At 37.1% G+C, this 20437-nt stretch overlaps 2 protein-coding genes and 1 pseudogene across 2 annotated transcripts in view; all 3 read right to left on the reverse strand.

Annotated features, from left to right (window-relative positions):
- Positions 1 to 2091: 2091 nt before the first annotated feature.
- LOC107692327 (glutamine synthetase-like) lies at positions 2092 to 6218 on the reverse strand. The gene is made up of 7 exons (XM_016491309.1): positions 6169 to 6218; positions 5490 to 5688; positions 5243 to 5404; positions 4643 to 4789; positions 3636 to 3763; positions 3367 to 3566; positions 2092 to 2950 (listed from the first exon to the last, which is right to left on the reverse strand). The coding sequence occupies exons 2-7, from the start codon at positions 5656 to 5658 to the stop codon at positions 2638 to 2640; spliced, it is 1119 nt and encodes a 372-aa protein (XP_016346795.1). The 5' UTR covers positions 5659 to 5688; positions 6169 to 6218; the 3' UTR covers positions 2092 to 2637.
- Positions 6219 to 15652: 9434 nt separating this feature from the next.
- LOC107692314 (apical endosomal glycoprotein-like) lies at positions 15653 to 17901 on the reverse strand (annotated as a pseudogene).
- Positions 17902 to 18298: 397 nt separating this feature from the next.
- Positions 18299 to 20437, reverse strand: part of LOC107692288 (14 kDa phosphohistidine phosphatase-like) — a 2995-nt gene continuing 856 nt past the window's right edge. Inside the window, exons 2-3 of the mRNA XM_016491264.1 lie at positions 19349 to 19476; positions 18299 to 19263 (exon numbers count right to left, since the gene is read on the reverse strand). Coding sequence (XP_016346750.1) covers positions 19171 to 19263; positions 19349 to 19476 — 221 coding nt within the window. The 3' untranslated portion in view covers positions 18299 to 19170. The remainder of the gene's footprint in view (positions 19264 to 19348; positions 19477 to 20437) is intronic.

The following is a 20437-nucleotide window of genomic DNA, read 5'->3' on the forward strand; positions in this document are numbered from 1 at the left end:
GCAAATGGCTGCAATATAACAAAGAGTGAAAAATTTAAGGGGGTCTGAATACTTTCCGTACCCACTGTATATTTACATTTATGCATACATACATCATGCTCTACCAGCTGAGCAACATTAACAATGGTGCAGAACATAAAGAACCCAACGTGAGTTTTATACAATTTACCATCATTTCAGCCTATCATACCTGCAGGCTCCCGGGTGTTCTTAAGCACCTCGCAAAGGGCCAGTTTGTTAGGGTCCAAAATAAAGGGGTCCCTGAACATGCAGACAGGAGCCAGTAGCATCTCAGGGCTGAATCCTTCAGTTTGCCCAATGATATCCCATTCTGGTATATCTACCAAAAATAAAAAAGTAAGTATAAAGCATGATAAACACAAGAAAACCCAAAACATATATTATGAAGAAATTTCTGTAGTACCAGCTATGGTTTTTGGTGTAAAGTCCATGGTTCAGGTCTTGTAGCACAAGTCCATTCCACAATAAGCGATCCAGACGTAAGTGACTTGACAGAACTCTCCCTGGGGAAGATTGAGGTATCTCTCCCGCAAGAACTTGTTAAGACGTGAGCTGTCAGATACGCAAGACATACTGGAGCAGATATAATGCAACAAAACCAAACAAAAATATCAATGGTATTACGTCTGTGGATGCTTTTTCCCTCTCTGATTTTCCCAGGCTACACTGAAACTGGAGTAACAGCTGAACAGATCCACATCAATCATATCTACTGTCACCTGAAGGAGGTCCTCTGGGTTGCAACTGCCAATAAAACTCTTTCAAATGTTCAAACTACATTTGAAATTACACTGTTCCAAAGAAGAAAGAGTGAATGACCTGTTTTGGTGTGAATCATCTCTGTAAATCTGATCTTAGGACAATGCTTTAAGTATTACAGTGCTTCTCATTCTCATGGACTACACCAGATTTGCCAGTTGCTGTGAGATGTTTTGCCACTCTTTCACTGAGACATTTGCAAGTTCTCAAACATGTCTGGGGGGACACAGTGCATCCTGGTGCCATCATTTCCCCAGGTTACATCCACGTGATGTAAAAGAAAACAGAACTCATTGGACCAGGTGACTTTCTTCCACTGCCCCAAGATCCAGTTCCAATGCTTGCGTGCCCATTGTTGGAGCATTTGACAGTGGACAGGGGTCATCAGGGATTCTGATTGGCCTGTGGCTACGCAGCCCCATACACAGCAGAGTGTGTTGCAGTGGGTGTTGTGACACATTTCTCCCTTAACCATCATTCAAATTTTGTGTGATTGTGCCACAGTAGACCTTCTGTTGGCTTGGACCAGACAGGATAGCCTTTGTTGCCCTCATGCATCGATGATCCTTGGGCAACCATCACCCTGTTGCCAACCCACAAGCCTAGCTGTTTCAGAGATACTCTGACGCAGTCACCTTGCCATAACAATTTGGCCCTTGTCAAAGTTGCTTAGATCTTTATTCCTACCCATTTCTCCTGCATCCAACACATTGATTATGAGAACTGACTGTTTGCTTATGATCTAATCTACCCAGACTTTAATATGTGGCCTTTTTAGGAGATGATCAAAGACATTCACTTCACCTCTGACTGGTCATAATGTTTTGGCTCATCATATATGTGTGTACACACACACACACACATATGCAGTTTATCTGTAAATACTGTAGGTGCAGGTATCCTCAGTTTGAATGATGGGTGTACTATGGTTATCCATGCTTAAAAATAAAGTGAAAGCATTTTTTTACACTACCGTTCAAAAGTTTGGGGTCATTAAGATTTTATTTCATTTTTTTATAATGTTACAAAAGATCTGTTTTTATTCCTCAAAGAATTTCACCAAATCAGCATATTACAATTATTTCTGAAGGATCATGTGACACTACATACTGGAATAATGGCTGATGGAAATTCAGCTTTGCCATCACAAGATTAAATTAAATGATTAAAAATATGTTAAAATAGATTTGTTTTTTCATTGTAATAATATTTCCAAAATTTTGCCGCTTTTACTGTATTTTCAAATAAATGCATTTTATTTTTCAAATAGCTTTTTTTATTTTACAAATAAATGAATTAAATGAATGCAGCCTTTGTGAGGATAAGAAACATCATCAACCCCAACGATTTGATACATTTCATACATATTTCAAAGATGATGAACACACTGATAAGTGTTTGGTGCTTCACACCATATGAATGCTCAAACCTGTTTCTGTGATGTATTATGTGCTTTATGTGGCTTAATTTGAGTAAAATGTGAATTGGTATTTACACCCTTGAAAATTTGGCAATTATAAAAACCTGTTCACCTAAACCATCTGCATTGCTGTGGCAGGTAACTTGGAATGCAGCCTTTTGAATTTTGTTTGTGTGACGGTAGAAGGGCAGGGAGAGAATCTGCTGTTAACCCCAGTCAGGTTCTAATCTGATCTACTGTGCAGAGAAACAGGTAGGTGTACGATCATTCAATACAACATATCAAGCTTGCCTGCAAATCATGTGTCATAAAACATTCTTTTAAGAAGAAGAGCTTAATATGTACAGAGTATAATTTACAGAAAAAAATAACAATTAAAACAGGTTAAGGTGCACTCTATCGAATATTCTATACAATTATTCTTTTCTAAAAGTGTGTTATTCAAGTTCATGGACATCTTCCTCCCCTTCCAGCATGCAGGTGCGGGCCATTGCGCAGGTCACAGCATATGGGTCACAGTTGGCAGAAGGACGACGGTCCTCAAAGTAACCGCATTTTTCCTGACCCACCTGACGAGGGATACGGATGCTGGCCCCGCGGTTAGCAACACCTGATGAGAAGTCATGGATGCTGGAGGTCTCGTGGCGACCCGTGAGGCGACGTTTGTTATCTTCTCCATCATGTGGGTCGTAGACACGAATATGCTCTGCATGGCGCTTGCTCAGTTTCTTAATGGCTTTCTCAATGTGCCTGATGCAGAGAAAAGAATCATGGAGGTCAGATAACATGACCAAACACAGTTCACTCCAAGGATGACTATAATGGTAATGGTAATGGAAGTTCACATCACAACTTTAATGATAACGACACAGAGGAACAATATCGTTGGAATCACTATAAGAATTAATTATTTCCATCTGATGGACGATAAAAACATTGACAGCCAATCAGAATTCATCCTGCTTTAAAGAGCTTGAGCACTAAAAGCGACAGACGACAAAACTGCAGCATGTGCTTATAATAAACAGAACGTTATCATGTGTTGGTGTGGACGCTAATATAATTATCGTTCTTAGAGTGAATGGACTTTAACACAACTCTGTCTGTTTTTAGGTGTCTTTAGTCTTTCTGTGACTATGAGTGTGTGTGTATAACTCAGTACATACTCAATTCCTCCTTGTTCTCCCATTTGCACTGTGCTCACATTGATGTGGCAACCGGCTCCGTTCCAGTCTCCTGTCATGGGTTTTGGATCCAGAGTGGCCACCACTCCAAAATCTTCACACACCCTGTATAGCAGGAAACGTGCCATCCATAGATGATCTCCCATCTCAATTCCTTCACACGGACCCACCTGGAACTCCCACTGCAGAGAGAACAGACTACTGGCCATCCAGAACATGATGCCTAATAACTATAATTTAACGGTAGTTACCTGAGAGGGCATGACCTCTGCGTTAGTGCCACTGATTTTGATGCCAGCATACAGACAGGCTTTATAATGACACTCCACAATGTCTCTGCCAAAAGCTCTGTCAGCACCAACACTGCAGTAATACGGACCTGACAGAAAAGAGACACAAAATAAAAAACATTGCCATCTTTTAAATATAAAGATGTCACAGATGGCACTTTATTTGTACAATTAGACATATAAAAATGGAATATGAATATAAAAAGTCTAAAAATAAAAATGCCGAAGTCTTTTGAAACCTTATGGAACAAAAATGTGATATTTATAGTAGAAAGCCCAAGGAGTTTTTTTTTTCTCCATACAATGAAATTGAATGGACCTTGGGAGTTAAGCAAAATTTTCGATTAATAATTTAATTGTCTGTGCGTTCCTCATACAAAGCTATCAAAATGACTTTAAGACTGGAATATTTTGCAATAATAGAGATATGAACTATTTTATGGTGATTGCTTTGTCTTTTTTGGAGCTTGAAGGTGTCTGGTCCCCATCCACTTTTACGGTGCGCAAGACAGCAGCTGAAACATTCGACAAAACTTCTCCTTTTTTGTTCCACTGCAGAAATACCATCATACAGGTTTGGGACCACAGGTTTTTTTTTTTTTTTTTAACTATCTCTTTAGACCCTAGTGAATTAAATTCTTCCATAGGGCAGTATCATCTATCAATGTACCACTGGTTTAAAGGTGCTGTAAGTGATTGTTTTCTTATATTCCACTGCTCTTAAACCACACAATCTCGCCAAAATCCTAAGCCCTGTCAGCCAACCAAAACATGCAATTTGTTTTTTAAAACAGGAAGTGTTTTCTAATTGAACATGGCCTGCTTCCAGATTCTTTTTCGGTGTTTACAAAGAACTGGTGTGGTTTCTCATTGCACAGATTTTAGTGACATCTGCCAGGTAGGAGGGACATTTTACAATATGTTTGGCATTCAAAAATCCTTTTCAGCAGCTTGATACAGGATTTAACCTTGTGGTTTGGGAAAGCCAAGTCTGGGCCAGCCATAAGGGTGTCCATCCACTCCAAAAAGAGTATATTCTTGCTCCATTCCAAACCAAGGGTGAAGCTCTTTGACCTTCTCCATGACCTTGTTACAGCGGTTACGGTGGTTCGATTCTAAAAGGAACAATTTTTTTCATCAGTTCTACACGTTTAATTTGCATTATCACTATGAGAAATTTTGGAACTCAAATGAATCTCTGTGCATTTTAACTGTACAAAACTTGGTGTTTATAGCAATTTAACAAAAAAGAATTGTAGTTTGAATGGCTTTTTAATAATTTTTAAACTAAAAACTAAACTTTTAACTTCAAATGTTAAATAAATCTGACTATTGATGATTATTTAAATGAGATAAATTGATTTCTTGAGTTACATCAACTTCAAAAAAGAGTTTTACACATGTTACTGTAAAACTAGCAAAAGTTAAACAGTGTAACCATATGCTGGGAAGGCGGTGAATGGGACTCACCATCTATACTTGTTGATTTGACTTTAAAAAATGTGTAAAAAATTTATCATCTTTTATTTTTCCAAATTTACATAATTTTTATAGTGGATAAATTCTACCTGCAGGTTCTCGGGTGTGCTTGAGCACCTCACATAGCACCAGTTTGTTCGGGTCCAAGAGGAATGGGTCCCTGAACATGCAGACAGGAATCAGTAGCATGTCACTGTTGTGTCCTTTAGACTGACCCGTGCTGGAACCATCGAAATTCCATTCTGGTAGGTCTGTCAAAGAACAACAACAAAAACAAAATAAGAATAAATAAAACGTTCAAGATAAAGAAAGTGAAACCAGTCAACACTTTGCTACCAGCTACGCTCTTTGGCTCTGAATCCATGGTTCGAGTCTTGTTACGCAGACCCTCTCCAGAGCCATCGATCCAGACGTAAGTGACATGACAGAAGTTTCCCTGGGGCAGACTGAGATACTGCTGCCGCAGGGTCTTGTTGAGACTAGAGCTCTCTGATACATAAGACATACTGGATCAGATGTACAGTAAACAACGAACCTGGAGAGATAAAACAAGAAACTTTGTGTTAATGTAGTGCATTTCAATGGTTTTAAAAAAGATTATCTTTTTGTATGATAGATAACAGCAAGTTACTTGTTTAATAAAATAGCATGACAAATCATTTTAAAGAAATTACATCTGATTGTTATGCATTCCTCAAAATGAAAGTAAAGAGACAAGTCGTAAGACAACTTTCAGCAATGTAGGATATTAGAGAAAACACAAAATAGAAAAACTGTTTTTTTTGCTGTTTTTAATAATCTGTATTGGCTGTTCAAAAGTATTAATGACATTGTATATTCAATTAAAAATATTCTACTGTGTACTGATATGATGATATCATTAGATAATTTATTATCATTTCTAAAATATTTTAAATAATTGTTACATTTTCATTGATTGCAATAGATAGCATGCAACAAACAAAATTTCAATGCTCATTAATGTACCATATTAATTGTACAAATCAAAGATGACTTAGAGCTGTATATTTTACTCCACTTCATATAAAGACTGAAACCCTGTGCACTGAAACAGGCAAATTTAAGGCAGCCTGTCATTGAGGTTATATTGTATAGAGGTGTGACGTAGATAATATGCATGATTTCCAACCTTCCCTTATGTGAGATAGTAAACAACTTTTAACTTATAAAACCCGTTCAGCTAAACAATTTGCACTGTTGTTACAATGGCTTTAAAAAAATCATTGATGCATTGATTGTTTGTTGGAATGCATCACTTTGTTATAGTCGAATGTCTCTTCATACAATATTAGAGACTTGAGGATGACCAATGCGTTCACTGACAAATAAACCAACTCAACGGTTTTCTCACCTCAGCTCCTCTGAACACACAATTACACACTATGCTTATTGAGAGGTTTTTTTTTTCCACTGCAAAGAGACATCAGCACAAAGAAAACACAGAGGACCAGAGGTTTTTAAAGTCCAATTAGCCTCTGATGTGCCAATATACAAACAAGAGTCCCAAACCTGCTGAAACGGTCATTGCTGTAAATAACCTCATTATTAAAGCTGATTAAATAAACACATACAGTATTTTGCAAAAATGTAGCTGAAGCAAAAACAGCCTCTATGATTTAAAAGGAAACTGCTCGTTTGCATCTTAGTACATAGAAGCACTAATAATTTTAGTAGGCCACTAAAATGCTGTGTAGTATAAAGCATGCACCCGACAAACAAGCAACACTGGCATAAGCAACATGTTGAAGTTATTTGCAGCTAAAAATAAACAAACCAAAACAAGTCAAACTAAATAGAAAGTTTAGTATTAGCTACAATCTTTGTCTCAGGATCAATGGTCTGAGCCTTTTCACACAGACCCTTCAAAAAGCCTTAGATTTAGATATAAGTGGTAATCTAAATAATTCTGCACTGCAAAAATGTTTTTTTTTTACTCAGTATTTTTGTCATGTTTTCCAGTGGAAATATCAAAAATAAATAAATTAATTAATAAATACATTTACTTGAGAAACAAAGTGCCTTAAGTCTTGTTTTAGGGAAAAATAATCAAAATAAGTGATTTTATGCTTAAAAATAATAATAAAGAAAAGAGATTAATTAAATCTGTCAGTGGGGTAAGAAAAGTAATACAAAGGGAAAAAATGTTCTAACCCCACTGATGGATATCTTTTCTTGTTTTAAGCAAAATTCACTTAATTTTGATATATTTTCAAATAAATATCCTAAGTAAATGTATCTTAATTTAAGAGTGTTATTTGTACTGGAAAACAAGACAAAAATCTGAACCCCACTGAACACTTTTGGGATGAATTGGAACAGCAATTGCAAGCCATATACGTCATCACCCAACTTTACTGATGCTTTTGTGTTTGAATAGAAGCAAATCTCCCTTGCTATGTTCCAACATTCAGTGGAAAGCCACCACAGAAGAGTGAAAGCTGTTATGGATGGTCACTTCTCTTTTAATGTCAATGATTTTGACGTTAAATGTTGAGTTGTACATTCACTATGGGTGCGGTGTTTGGGTGTCTATTTGGCTAAATCAACAGAACAAGAGATCTTTACTGTCGTGTTTAAAAAGAATTTACTGGCAAAGAACAAAAGAAAATATGAGAGAATATAAAGATGACAACATGTAACCTTTAATGTAACCAGTTTTCCTGACCCATCTGCATTCTTGTCTTGTTGTGGTTGGATTTTGATAATGTTTACGAGATAGTGTGAGACAAAGAAGAGCAAAAGTAAAACTAAAATGGGCAAACCACAATCACCTGAATTGCCTCCTGTGTTAAATGAAGAAATGTAGCATTATGTCACTTACCAACAATGCAGTGAATGGGTGCCGTCAGAATGCGAGTCCAAACATCTGATAAAAACATCAAAATAATCCACATGAATCCAGTCCATTAATCAACATGTTGTGAAGAGAAAAACTTCGTGTTTGTATGGAACAAATCCATCAGTAAGGCATTTTAACTTTAAACCATTGCTTCTGGTCAAAATAAAGTCCATCCTCTGTTGTCCTCTCACAAAATCCACCGACACCTTTGTTTAGAACTATTTTGGTTTGTAAACAGTGCTTGATCTTTGCATATTCCTCTCTTGATTCAGACAAGATGACTTTTTCACTGCAGAAAGCAATATTATGGATAGAGGACTCATATCAAAAGCAGAAGCTACTGTTTTAAGTATAAAACATTCTTAATGGTGGATTTTTTTTTTTTTTTTTTTACAAATATGCAGATTTTTACTTCACAAAACGTTAATTGATGGAGTTGTGTGGATTATTGTGATGTTTCTATCAGCTGTTTGAACTCTGACGGCACCCATTCACTGCAGAGGATCCATTGGTGAGCAAGTGATGTAATGCTAAATTTATCCAAATCTGTCTGATGAAGTAACAAACTCATCTACATCTTAGATGGCCTGAGGGTGAGTAAATTTTCATTTTTGCATGAACTATTCCTCAAACCTTATTGAAGAGACCGATCAAAAATGAATATTTGAAAATGTTAAGTGGTTCAACATTGAAACATGAAAGTGCTTGCTAAACACTGTAATTCCCAAACCTGCTGATACTGACACCTCAACTCGAAAAAATATCACTACATTATAGTTGATGCTGAAATGCATATTTAATGAATCTCAATACACAGTGGCGTACAAAGGTTTAGTGTGAACTTCCATGTACACTTGACTTATCACATCCAAAACACGAATTTGCAATTCATTTACAAACTGTAATAAGGGCAGAAACAGCAAACTGAACAAGAAATATACAAATTGTGTTCGGAAACCCATTTAGCAGATGATTTTCATCAAAAGTGATGTAATGCAGATTAATTGCTGCAATCTGGGATTAATTTCCATACTCAAGTGCACAGTGATATTACATTGTAAATGTGATCAGAGATCTCGAATCACCTCTGCTTGGGACTGAACTCTGCGTTTGGCTACCACAACTCATATTAACCACACAATATATTCAGTTTAGGTAAAAATAGCAGCTTTCAAATCACTAATAAAAATGTAGTTCTAAGAATTAGATCACCCATTAATTACAATTCAGCCATTATTTTCTCACATTCCAAACCTGTGTGACTTACTTTCTTTTCTCTGTGGAACACACAACAAGGTCTGCTCCTCATGCAAAGCTATCATATGACTTCAGAAGACTTGGATCACTTTTATGAAGCTGTTTGTGCCCATTCTGAAGCATTGTAACTGCAGAAAAAAATCACAGTAAGTACATTTTTCAAAAGTTTTCATACATGTTTGCAACAACAATAGGGTGAGTAAATAATGGCAGAATTTCAATTTCTAGGCGAACTATAGCTAAAAATGAACCTCTAAGTAAAGATGTCCACAATTACAGTGAATAGGAAAACTGTAAACTTTGAGCATCACAGTTGAAATTATATAATCATGAACTGGCAGTGAGCGGTCCAGCATAGCTTCAGTGATTGATCACAGTGCAGGAAAAATGATTAAGAACCACATTTATCCACAGCGGCCCTTGTGTCACGCTTTCCTGACAATACGTCCAGTTTTCTTCAAGTCTCGTCTCCCTGTCCGCACCGGCTGGCTACTGACTCTCCACGTTCCATGACAGACACGGGAACTGTGGGTAAAAGTAAAGATGTTACAATTATTATGGCACAGACATATGCAAAATAGTCATTTTTTCAGTGTTTTACTGAAATACTTAAAGAGATGGATTTCCCAGAAAAGTGAACACTTTAAATAGTAAGGAATAATTAAAGTTGCTTCGGTCATATTGAGTATAATTACTTTACATGTTAGCAGAAGCATATTTAGGTTACATTACAGAACATTTTAAGGCATAACGTTACAGAATAACTGTACATTTGTGAGTGTCCCAAGAATGAGGTTGGTCAGAAAAATAGTTAACTTAAGGGACATTTTTAGCGAGGTAAAATACACATGTAAGCATCTTACCTGGAGCACCACATTAGGCGTTTATTAGGTTTGGCTGCTTGTCTCCTGTACTGCATCAATCCACACACAAGCTCGTGAGCTATCATGACGTAAAGTAAGAATATGAGCACACCGGGGTCCATCCTGCCGGTAAGTGCAAGTGTTCGTTATTTGACGTTTTTTTTGCACAGCAATGCAGGCTGCACGGATAGATACTAGTGAATTTAGTCACAGCATTACTGTCACTGCAGCTCTGTCACGCGCCTCAAAAACAATTCGCGATAATTTGTTCCCCTCCACTGGTTTTATAATCCTTTCATCCTGAACACAGCAAAGCTTTATATCTTTAACTGTTGACGTAGCGTGCGGATTTTGTTGCTTGAATTATCCTACTGAAGCTTTTCGACAGACGGATTGGGAGGATGTTGCCGTGGAGACATCGCCGTTGCTAAGAGACGCCGTAATTCGGGTTCGGTTTAGCGTCTGTCTGTAGTGTCAACTTTGAAAAAGAAAATATATCGTCATCGTAAATGTGTTATATTTAGAATGTTTCATAAAATTCATTCCGCAATAAGGGCGCATGTTGTGTCCCTCTTGAATATGTGTACACGACTTTAACAAGCTGACAGCAACTTTTACCGTGGTATTAACTTGGGCGCTTTTCTCGACATATCTACAAAACTCCAGCAGCTTTGTTTGTAATCTATCTATCTATTTTTCTATCATCTATCTATCTATCTATCTATCTATCTATCTATCTATCTACCTACCTATTTTTCTATCTATCTATATCTACCTACCTACCTATCTATCTATCTATCTATCTATAATTCGTTTATTTACACTTTAAGTGGACTTACACTTTGGAACCTCTGTTATTCTGTAATAGAGAGAATCCATTAAGTTGAAAGACCATCCACTAGTTACAGTGATGGCCACGGTGAACCCAAACGTCTAACAATATACATCATGGACATCTAATACCACAGGGCTTGTTGATTGTTTGCCTTTTTCTTTACTTTGCTGTTCTGTTTATTGCATATCATATATTAAATTACATTGGATTGGACTGCTTGTTTGAGGAAGTTAATTTATATCCTGTGATGGCATACAGAACAGCCAATGACTGTCTCACCAGTTGAGTAAAATAAGTTATTCGACCCAAAAATTTCACTCAGTATAGATAACTCTATATCTTGGTTAGCATTAGGTTAGCATCAGTGTAGACATGTTGGGGTATGTTTTGGCATGTGTTATGACCGGGCTAGTCCTGCCATAGCGACACAAGCAGTTCTCCTGCTGTGATGTCGACCGTTTTGCTGAAAGGCTGTTAGTTGGTGGCGCAGGCACCACAGTAAGTTACCGTCCTGTATTTTCATTCACTTCCTCCATGCGTTCCTGTAAACAAGCAAACACACAAAAGGATATTTAAATATTATGGAGTAGTTTAGATTATTAGAGATTACAGTAAACCCTTATGACTTTCTTTCATCTGTGGAACACAAAATATGAAAATTCGAAGACTATACTGGTTGTTCTTTTCCATGCAATTACAATAAATGGTGACTTGAGCTTTCAGAAATGATGCAAAAACTCTTAAGCTTTCAAACATGACTTCTAAAGCCATACAATAACTTTTGGGTGTAAAAATGCACCCTTTTGTGTTCCAAAACAGAAATATCTATCGATCTACCTACCTATCTATCTACCTACCTACCTATTTTTCTATCTACCTACCTACCTACCTATTTTTCTATCTATCTCTATCTACCTACCTACCTATCTATCTATCTATCTATCTATCTATCTACCTATCTATCTATCTATCTATAATTCGTTTATTTACACTTTAAGTGGACTTACACTTTGGAACCTCTGTTATTCTGTAATAGAGAGAATCCATTAAGTTGAAAGACCATCCACTAGTTACAGTGATGGCCATGGTGAACCCAAACGTCTAACAATATACATCACGGACATCTAATACCACAGGGCTTGTTGATTGTTTGCCTTTTTCTTTACTTTGCTGTTCTGTTTATTGCATATCATATATTAAATTACATTGGATTGGACTGCTTGTTTGAGGAAGTTAATTTATATCCTGTGATGGCATACAGAACAGCCAATGACTGTCTCACCAGTTGAGTAAAATAAGTTATTCGACCCAAAAATTTCACTCAGTATAGATAACTCTATATCTTGGTTAGCATTAGGTTAGCATCAGTGTAGACATGTTGGGGTATGTTTTGGCATGTGTTATGACCGGGCTAGTCCTGCCATAGCGACACAAGCAGTTCTCCTGCTGTGATGTCGACCGTTTTGCTGAAAGGCTGTTAGTTGGTGGCGCAGGCACCACAGTAAGTTACCGTCCTGTATTTTCATTCACTTCCTCCATGCGTTCCTGTAAACAAGCAAACACACAAAAGGATATTTAAATATTATGGAGTAGTTTAGATTATTAGAGATTACAGTAAACCCTTATGACTTTCTTTCATCTGTGGAACACAAAATATGAAAATTCGAAGACTATACTGGTTGTTCTTTTCCATGCAATTACAATAAATGGTGACTTGAGCTTTCAGAAATGATGCAAAAACTCTTAAGCTTTCAAACATGACTTCTAAAGCCATACAATAACTTTTGGGTGTAAAAATGCACCCTTTTGTGTTCCAAAACAGAAATTAAGTAATACAGGTTTGGAACAAAAGGGTGAGTAAATACTGAGTAAATACAATCCCTTAACACCAAACAAGACCATATACAGCCAGATAGCTTACAGCATCTCCAGATTCATACATGCCATTGCCAAAGCCAATGCAGCTTATATGAGATCTGTTTGATTCCTGTATTAAAGCACTATTGGCCTTATGTTTATTCTTCAGGTAGAACACCAGCAAGGCAGCGAGAAGCACTAAGAGCACAATGATGACTACAACAGAGGCCACAATGGTTCCTGCGTTGTTAGATGATGATGAGGCTGAAAATATAAAAAAAGTATATAAAAAATAAAAATATAAAAAGATTTTCACTAAAGTTTTCACACATATCTCTTTCCAGTTCACTCAGAATTAGGTATGATGGTAACAAGAATACATACAAATCTAAATGACAGTAAAGTAAACTAAATCTTGCTATAGGAAGAACTCTTACTTTGGTCTCGATCTGCCCAGCACAGCCCACCCCAACTGTGTACCGTATGTCATCCAAGGAAAGAACACCCTTCTCTCCTTTAAATCCCACTAGTACAATCTGCCTCCCGTTAAAACACACACACATCAGTATAATCACACTCAAAAACCTATGCAAATATAGAATACAGTCAGTTTTGGTCACCTGGTACTCAGTTTCTGAGGTGATATTGACACTGAAGGATTTCCATTTTCCACCTTCCTCATGCAGCGTCAGCAGTTCATGTCTGGTCTCTACAGACAGCCTCCACACTGTAAGTTTAGTGTCATCTTCACCAAGAAAGTGAAAGTGACGTGACATGTGGCCAAGTATGGTGACCCATACTTGGAATTAGTGCTCTGCATTTAACCCATCCAAAGTGCACACATACAGCAGTGAACACACACACACCGTGAACACACACCCGGAGCAGTGGGCAGCCATTTATGATCTTGCTAAAGGGCACCTCAGTCGTGGTATTGAAGGTGGGAGAGAGCGCTGTACATTCACTCCTCCCACCTACAATCCCTGCCAGTACGAGACTCGCAACCTTTGGGTTACGAGTCCGACTCTCTAACCATTAGGCCACGATTTCCCCTAAAAAAGCAATACAAGTAATCATTAACAAATTATAATGATTTTTTTTTATTATCCAAAATGACTAACAGTGCATTTTACAGGATATGTAATAGCTGGATGCTAATTTAAAGGAATTTTTTAAAAATAAATATGGTGTATAATCGGCAGAGAGACCTTTTGACAAATATGTTAGTAGTTGCACTGCTGTTCAAAAAATTGGGTTGATGAGAATTTCTGGTTTTGAAAAAATCTCTTATACTCACCAAGGCTGCATTTGTTTGATCCAAAATACAATAAAAAAAACTATTATTGTTAAATAATATTACAATTAAAAATTACTGTTTTCTATTTGAATATATTTTAAAATGTCATTTATTCTTCTGATGTCAAAGCTGAATTTTCAGCAGCCATTACTCCAGTCTTCAGTGTCACATGATCCTTCATCCTAATATGCTGGTTATATTTGGTGCTCAAAAAACATTTATTATTTTCAACATTGAAAACAGTTGTGCTGCTTAATATTGAATATATGAACATAAAATTCAAAAGAACATAATTTATTTGAAATAGAAATCTTTTGAAACATTACAAATGTATAAATGTCACTTTTATCCATTTTAATGCATCCTTGCTGAATAGAAGTACTAATTTCCTTAAAAAAACCCATTAATGATTCCAAACTCTTGAACAAACGTGGTCACTGACATACTAAAAAACTGAAGTAATAAACAACTAAAACTGACAGTTTGATGATATAGATACATACTGTATATACATACACATGGTTGGCTGATAAACCCAAAAGCTCAGACAGGTTCCTTTGGTTGGTGCCAGGTGAGGGCTCAGCAGCCAGGCATTCTGGGTAGCGGTGTCACGCTGGGAGTTAGGAAGGACCAAGAAGTGTCCTAGAGTCAGAAAGGAGACTAAATTACACCCAGTTCCTCAAAATAAAGAAGCACGCTAGGAGTTAGGAAGGACCAAGAAGTGTCCTAGAGTCAGAAAGGAGACTAAATTACACCCAGTTCCTCAAAATAAAGAAGCTGGTGACAAAAACTTTATTATGAGCTTAGAGCACAAATCACCTTCTTCTGTGTATAGCGTGTGGTCATACGGTGGTGTGCTGTAGAACATCTCAGCTTGCACACTGGTCAGGTCCCAGTCTAACCAGTCTACAGATGGGTTCTGAGTGTTGGACCAACCACACAAACCTTTCTCGAAATCACAGATGCTATCTGAAATGCACACACAAATGCAAATAACAATTGTTACAAAAAAAGTCAAACAATCTTGTCATAATAAACAACTATAAAATATTTTATTAAAATATAAAAATTTAAATAGTAATTTAGAATTAATAATAATGGATAATTACATATATTTATTCAGTCTTATATTTAAAAAATTTGAATGTTATAAAACAATGTATACTATTAATATTAAAGAATAATGAATTAAATTAATGTAACTTCAAAGTCAGCATAAAACCTTGACAACCCAATTAATTCCAATATTCAATGGATCATGAAAAGTTGTTTATATACAACAGGTAGGTGAAGAGGAAGGGTACAAAAACAAGAAGCTTTTGGTGATGTCACTCGAAAAGGAAAGTTGTTTCAGGGGCGGATCAAGATTGTAAAGATTTTTAAAGATATTTTTTACCTTTGGAATAACATGCATTAATTCATTCACAATGAGGAAATGAGTATCGAGAAAGTAAACGGTGTAAGTCTACCTGAAAGCGATGATCTCTGGCTCCAACATAGACTTCCTCCTTTACCCAAGTCCCTGCTGTCTCATTGGTTCTTCCAGAAAACTCCCACAGCACAGGATGAGTCCCCAACACACTGTCCACAACATACACCGCCAGATCACCCGCAGAGAGGGGAAGATAATCCATAGTCTACCATCATGCTGACTTACAGAGGTGTATTACAGCTGATGTTGTACCTATGTGTGGGTTACTGCCACTGAGACTGAAGGGTGCATGCCGGACCTGATGGACCCAAGAGAGGGGTACGAGTTTGGGCTTCACTTAGCTGCTGCCCGGGAGCGCCAATCACAGACAGAAACTCCTCTAATGACACACACACACACACACACACACACACACAAATGAAACTAAATCAAGTTACCTCATCAAATTATTTTCTTAGTTCCATCATAATAAAAACCTTTTTTTCACCTTTAATGGTGTCATTATACTCCAGTTTTAACTCCCAGGCATGGCTCCCTATACTGGTATCTGTCCAGCCAGAGCTTCCCGTCTCATATGAGAAGTCCCCTATGTACACAACATTGTGTGAATATGATTATTTTATATCATAAAACAAATAGAAAATGTCCCATTGGGCATTATGGTAGTATTTGCTATACTGCATTAAATTGGGCTGAAATGATACAATAATAATAATGGTGATGATGATATAATCAGACAGAATTTAGTGAGAATCATTTCTGACAATGAGAATCTGAAACAATCTAAAAAGATGAAACGTGAATCTAAAACAAGAAATGTGCTTAATTGCACAAAATAGACTGAAAAAGATAATGTGAGAATGTTCTTAAATGTAAAAAAAAATAGCACAAAATAGTCAAAAAATTATGTTAAAAGATTAACATGAATCTAAAAATGAATGAGGCTGCATTACATGGAAATGTGCTTAATTTCACAAATTAGGCTGCAAATAATAATGTGAAAATGTAAATAATAGTACAAAATAGGCTGAAAATAATGTCACTGTGGAAAAGATCTTAAAGGTAAAACTAAACAGTCTCATATAAATTGCAATTGCAAAATATGTTTGTGTGTGTGTGTGTAATTATATAATTAAATACAACAAAAAAACAACAACACGCAAATACACTGCACATGCACATATATTAGTACAGGAGGAACTCACCACACTGAGCCTCATCTTCTCCAGCAGGACAGTCCTCCTTAAAGTCACAGATTTTCAAATCATCGTCTGTGCAAGGGTGAGCAGGAGGTTTTGGAAATTCTGGAAGTGGCATTGATTCTATATGCAGGAAAAAGCAAGAGAGAGACTATTGAATCATTTGATAAAATACAGACAATATGCAGGCAGGTGTACAGTTGTGGTGTTTAATCAGTGTAGGCAGGCAAAAAACTAGAGAGTACCATTGGATAAACGACACTCAGGGGACAACACAATATCATCAATAGCGATCCCTCCGTAAGCATGGTCTCGAATGGCAGCGACAAACAGAATCTGATTGGGGCAAGTTCAATAAATTAGATAGCTTTTTATGACAGCAGTGTAATAAAAAGTGACAACATTGTGTGATGTCGTCAGAGGAGCATTGAGTTCACGTACCTGGAACGTGCTGTTGATGACAAACTCCACCTCAGCCTTTACCCACAAGTCCCCGAGAGCACCTCCACGTTCCCATACAGGATAGATCTGCTTCTCGGCCACCAACAGACAGTCCACCGGATACTCGGCCAAACTGATGCGTGTACATTACCATCTGTAATTATGAACAATGGGTTTAAAACTTAAGGCCATAACCATTATAGACAGTGAGACGCCTACCTAATCCTGATTATGTGGATAGATTCTTGATAAAACAAGTGCATTAAGTTGATGTTAATGCTCCCTAAAATAGGTATTTGGTACTATATACATACCCGACAAGGATGTGTGTCATTGGTTGGTGCCAGGGGAGGGCTTTGAAAAGACGTCCAATCACTCTTCATGACATCGGGTTTGGTCGCATACAAGAAATGTCCTGAAGAGCAATAATTCACTGACGCTTATTTTGAGACTGCTTCAGTGCACATTTCAGTGTTTTCTTATCATTAGAAATATCAGCCACTGAAATGTACAATTGAAAGCACTAAGAAAAAAATAAGAAAGAAATAATGTTCGATAGTACACATATGTCCCAACGTGGCATTCAATATTGAATTGCAATTGACCTGAAACCGTTAACAAATAAAAGAACAAAAACACCAGATCTCACCCCTCTGACAGATATTCAGCATGAGACACACAAGGAGAATCCAGTGGCAGGTACCCATGAATCCAATCGTTACTTTTGCCATCAGAAGACAGAACAAGAGTTCTTTTTCAGCGTACAGTGAGCAAAAGCACCATCCTGCCACATATGAAGTTTTTAACTTCACCTGTGTCCCTCCCTCCTGCTTCCAGATAATACCTGGACTTTACATTTTAACCCACAGAAGTGTGCCAGATCCTTCCTTTAAAGCTGCTCAGCCCTTTTGAAAATATGCAACACAGACAGTTCAGTTTATTTTGGCCTCAACACCAGATACTTCACTTGACAATGTTACTATTTAGCTAAAATGAACGGCACATTCTGGTCTTACTAATAGTAGCAAACTGTAAACCATTTCTAAGGTTCGACTTGCCAGTTAACCTTGACAGACAAGCAAAGAAACAAGAAATAAAGACAATGACACAATAAAGATGCAACACTAGAGGCAAAAGTAGACTCATTTATTAAATGTTGTTGTGCAATCCATTTCGGTTTGTTTGCACTAAATAATTTAAATGCAACTAATACAAGATCATCTCTATTTTAATCTTCAGGCTTGAAACGACAAAAAATGCAGTTGTTTTAAAAGTTGTGAATTCAAAATGTTAATAACATTCTCCGGATGTCGTTAGGTCGTAATATTTCGAGCCAAAAAAGTCATTGTACATCCTAATGGCATCTTCTATTAAAAATGCTGACAAACGGATGTGAGGTGGATCGTCAGGTTTATCAGGCAAGGCTTACAACCTCTGGATCAGGTCTGAGGGTCCAGTATTATTGTATGGTACTTTAGCAATCATTAAATCACAATTTATATTTTAATATGTTGTAGTTAAGCACAGTAATCTACCTTAACAAGACATTTCCCATATCGTGATATAATAGTGTATCCAAACATTTCTTCCAACTTAAATAACAAATAAGCAGTTCTGGGAATTTCTAAGAACACTTCTCTGGACGTTATTATAATTATGGTTTGGATGAAGTACTTAACCTGTTTTATTTCATCATATTTAAAGACCAATGGCCATAAAGGTAATTGCATTCCTTTCTCTTTGTTGCCATGTGTTAATCTACACATTAAGTTAAAAACCAATCAAACATAATGAGGATGACCTGTCTAGTTTTGGAGTAAACGTCCTATCCATCCATCCATCCATCCATCCCAGAAATGTATTAAAGTTCTGTACTTTCTCAGCCTTGGAACATCAAGACTTGAAAGCTACGTTAAGACAGTTAGGTTTGAAATAGTGTCCTTATTCGCAGCTGTCATTTATCCCATGTAACCCATTCAATACCCTTCGTCTGCCCAGGTCACCTCATAGTCTGGGTAATGGGTTTTTATCTTCTCTGTGGAAACAGAATGCTTCGCTCTCCCAAATCCCTGAAAATAAAAAAGAGGAACTGGTTAAACTTTTGGAACTAATACAAGGAATGTATATCGTTTGACACTGGAACATCATGCGTACCATGGAATAGCCGTAGACGTGGATCTTTTTTGCAGCACTGTCATGTTTGATTCTTCCACCTCCGAGACATTCACAATCCAGTCCTCCACCTCTCTCCAGTTCTCCAGACACACGGTCATAGATATCAGCTTGAGGAGATACAATGTTATGAAGGTTTTGTAGCTAGACGCAAAGAAACTTTTGGTATCCTATCAAATGTGTGGAGAAAGTTCCTAAAATCTGTAATACATATCTAGAAATATATGAAAATAAACACTTTTGTATTTAAACAAACTCAAGTGCTTTTCGGCAGTAAAAAACGTTAGTAAAATGAAAGCTAGAAAAGTTGAAAACATAATACAGAGAAAGAGAGAAATGAATAGCAATGCATGAAATGCAAAATAGACGATTAATTGTTGTAAGAAATAAAAGACCAATCACAAAGCAATATGAAAAAAGGAGACCAATCACAATTCAATATGCTAAACGTTCCATTTCTCCCGGTGACGCGAATCTTTTGAATCAGTTCATTGAAAAAGATGAATTCACTGGCTGTTTCTGCAGATGGTCTTGTCTCTTGTGTTTTGAGTAAGTCCCTTCAGTGAACGAAAAATACGAGTCAACGCATACAAGTGAACAAGAACGATTCGAAGCTTAAAAAAATAGCTAAAATGTCCTTTCTCTTTGGAGTGTTACAAGCTCTTGGTGCATAAAGAAGATCTGTAAAGTTGCAAAGACTAAAGTCTCAAATCCAAAGAGATATTCTTTATAAAAGTTAAGAGCCAGCCACACCTACCTAAAACGGCTCGTTCTAACACGCCCCCACATATCTACTTCGCTCTGTGGGAAGATTTGCATAACACCGCCCAAATGTTCACGCAAAGAAAGAAGGCGTAACTTTTATTCTCACTGTAGTATTGTTGCCGCCGCCATATCCTGAAGACGCTGTGTGCTTCGTTGTGAAAGCGAACCTACTTTGTTTGGTCTTCCAAAAGAGGACGATACCCGCTTCGTCATGCCTAGAGCTGATCCGTGCAGGTCGCTGAGGGAATTCAACAGTATGGTGAGGGGCGTAACATTTCCGTCTCACGCTTGAGTTATTCGGCCAAT

Source organism: Sinocyclocheilus anshuiensis, unplaced genomic scaffold (genome assembly GCF_001515605.1).
Source record: "Sinocyclocheilus anshuiensis isolate Anshui unplaced genomic scaffold, SAMN03320099.WGS_v1.1 scaffold478, whole genome shotgun sequence".
Classification (NCBI taxonomy): Eukaryota; Metazoa; Chordata; class Actinopteri; order Cypriniformes; family Cyprinidae; genus Sinocyclocheilus; species Sinocyclocheilus anshuiensis.

Coding starts and splice junctions, on each gene's coding strand:
- LOC107692327 (XM_016491309.1), bottom strand. CDS start 5,658: ATGTCTTATGTATCAGAGAGCTCTAGTCTCAACAAGACCCTGCGGCAG. Junction 3,764..4,642: donor TGGCTTTCCCAAACCACAAG/GTTAAATCCTGT, acceptor CTTTTCTGTCAG/GTCCGTATTACTGCAGTGTT. Junction 2,951..3,366: donor GGAGAACAAGGAGGAATTGA/GTATGTACTGAG, acceptor TCTCTGCATCAG/GCACATTGAGAAAGCCATTA.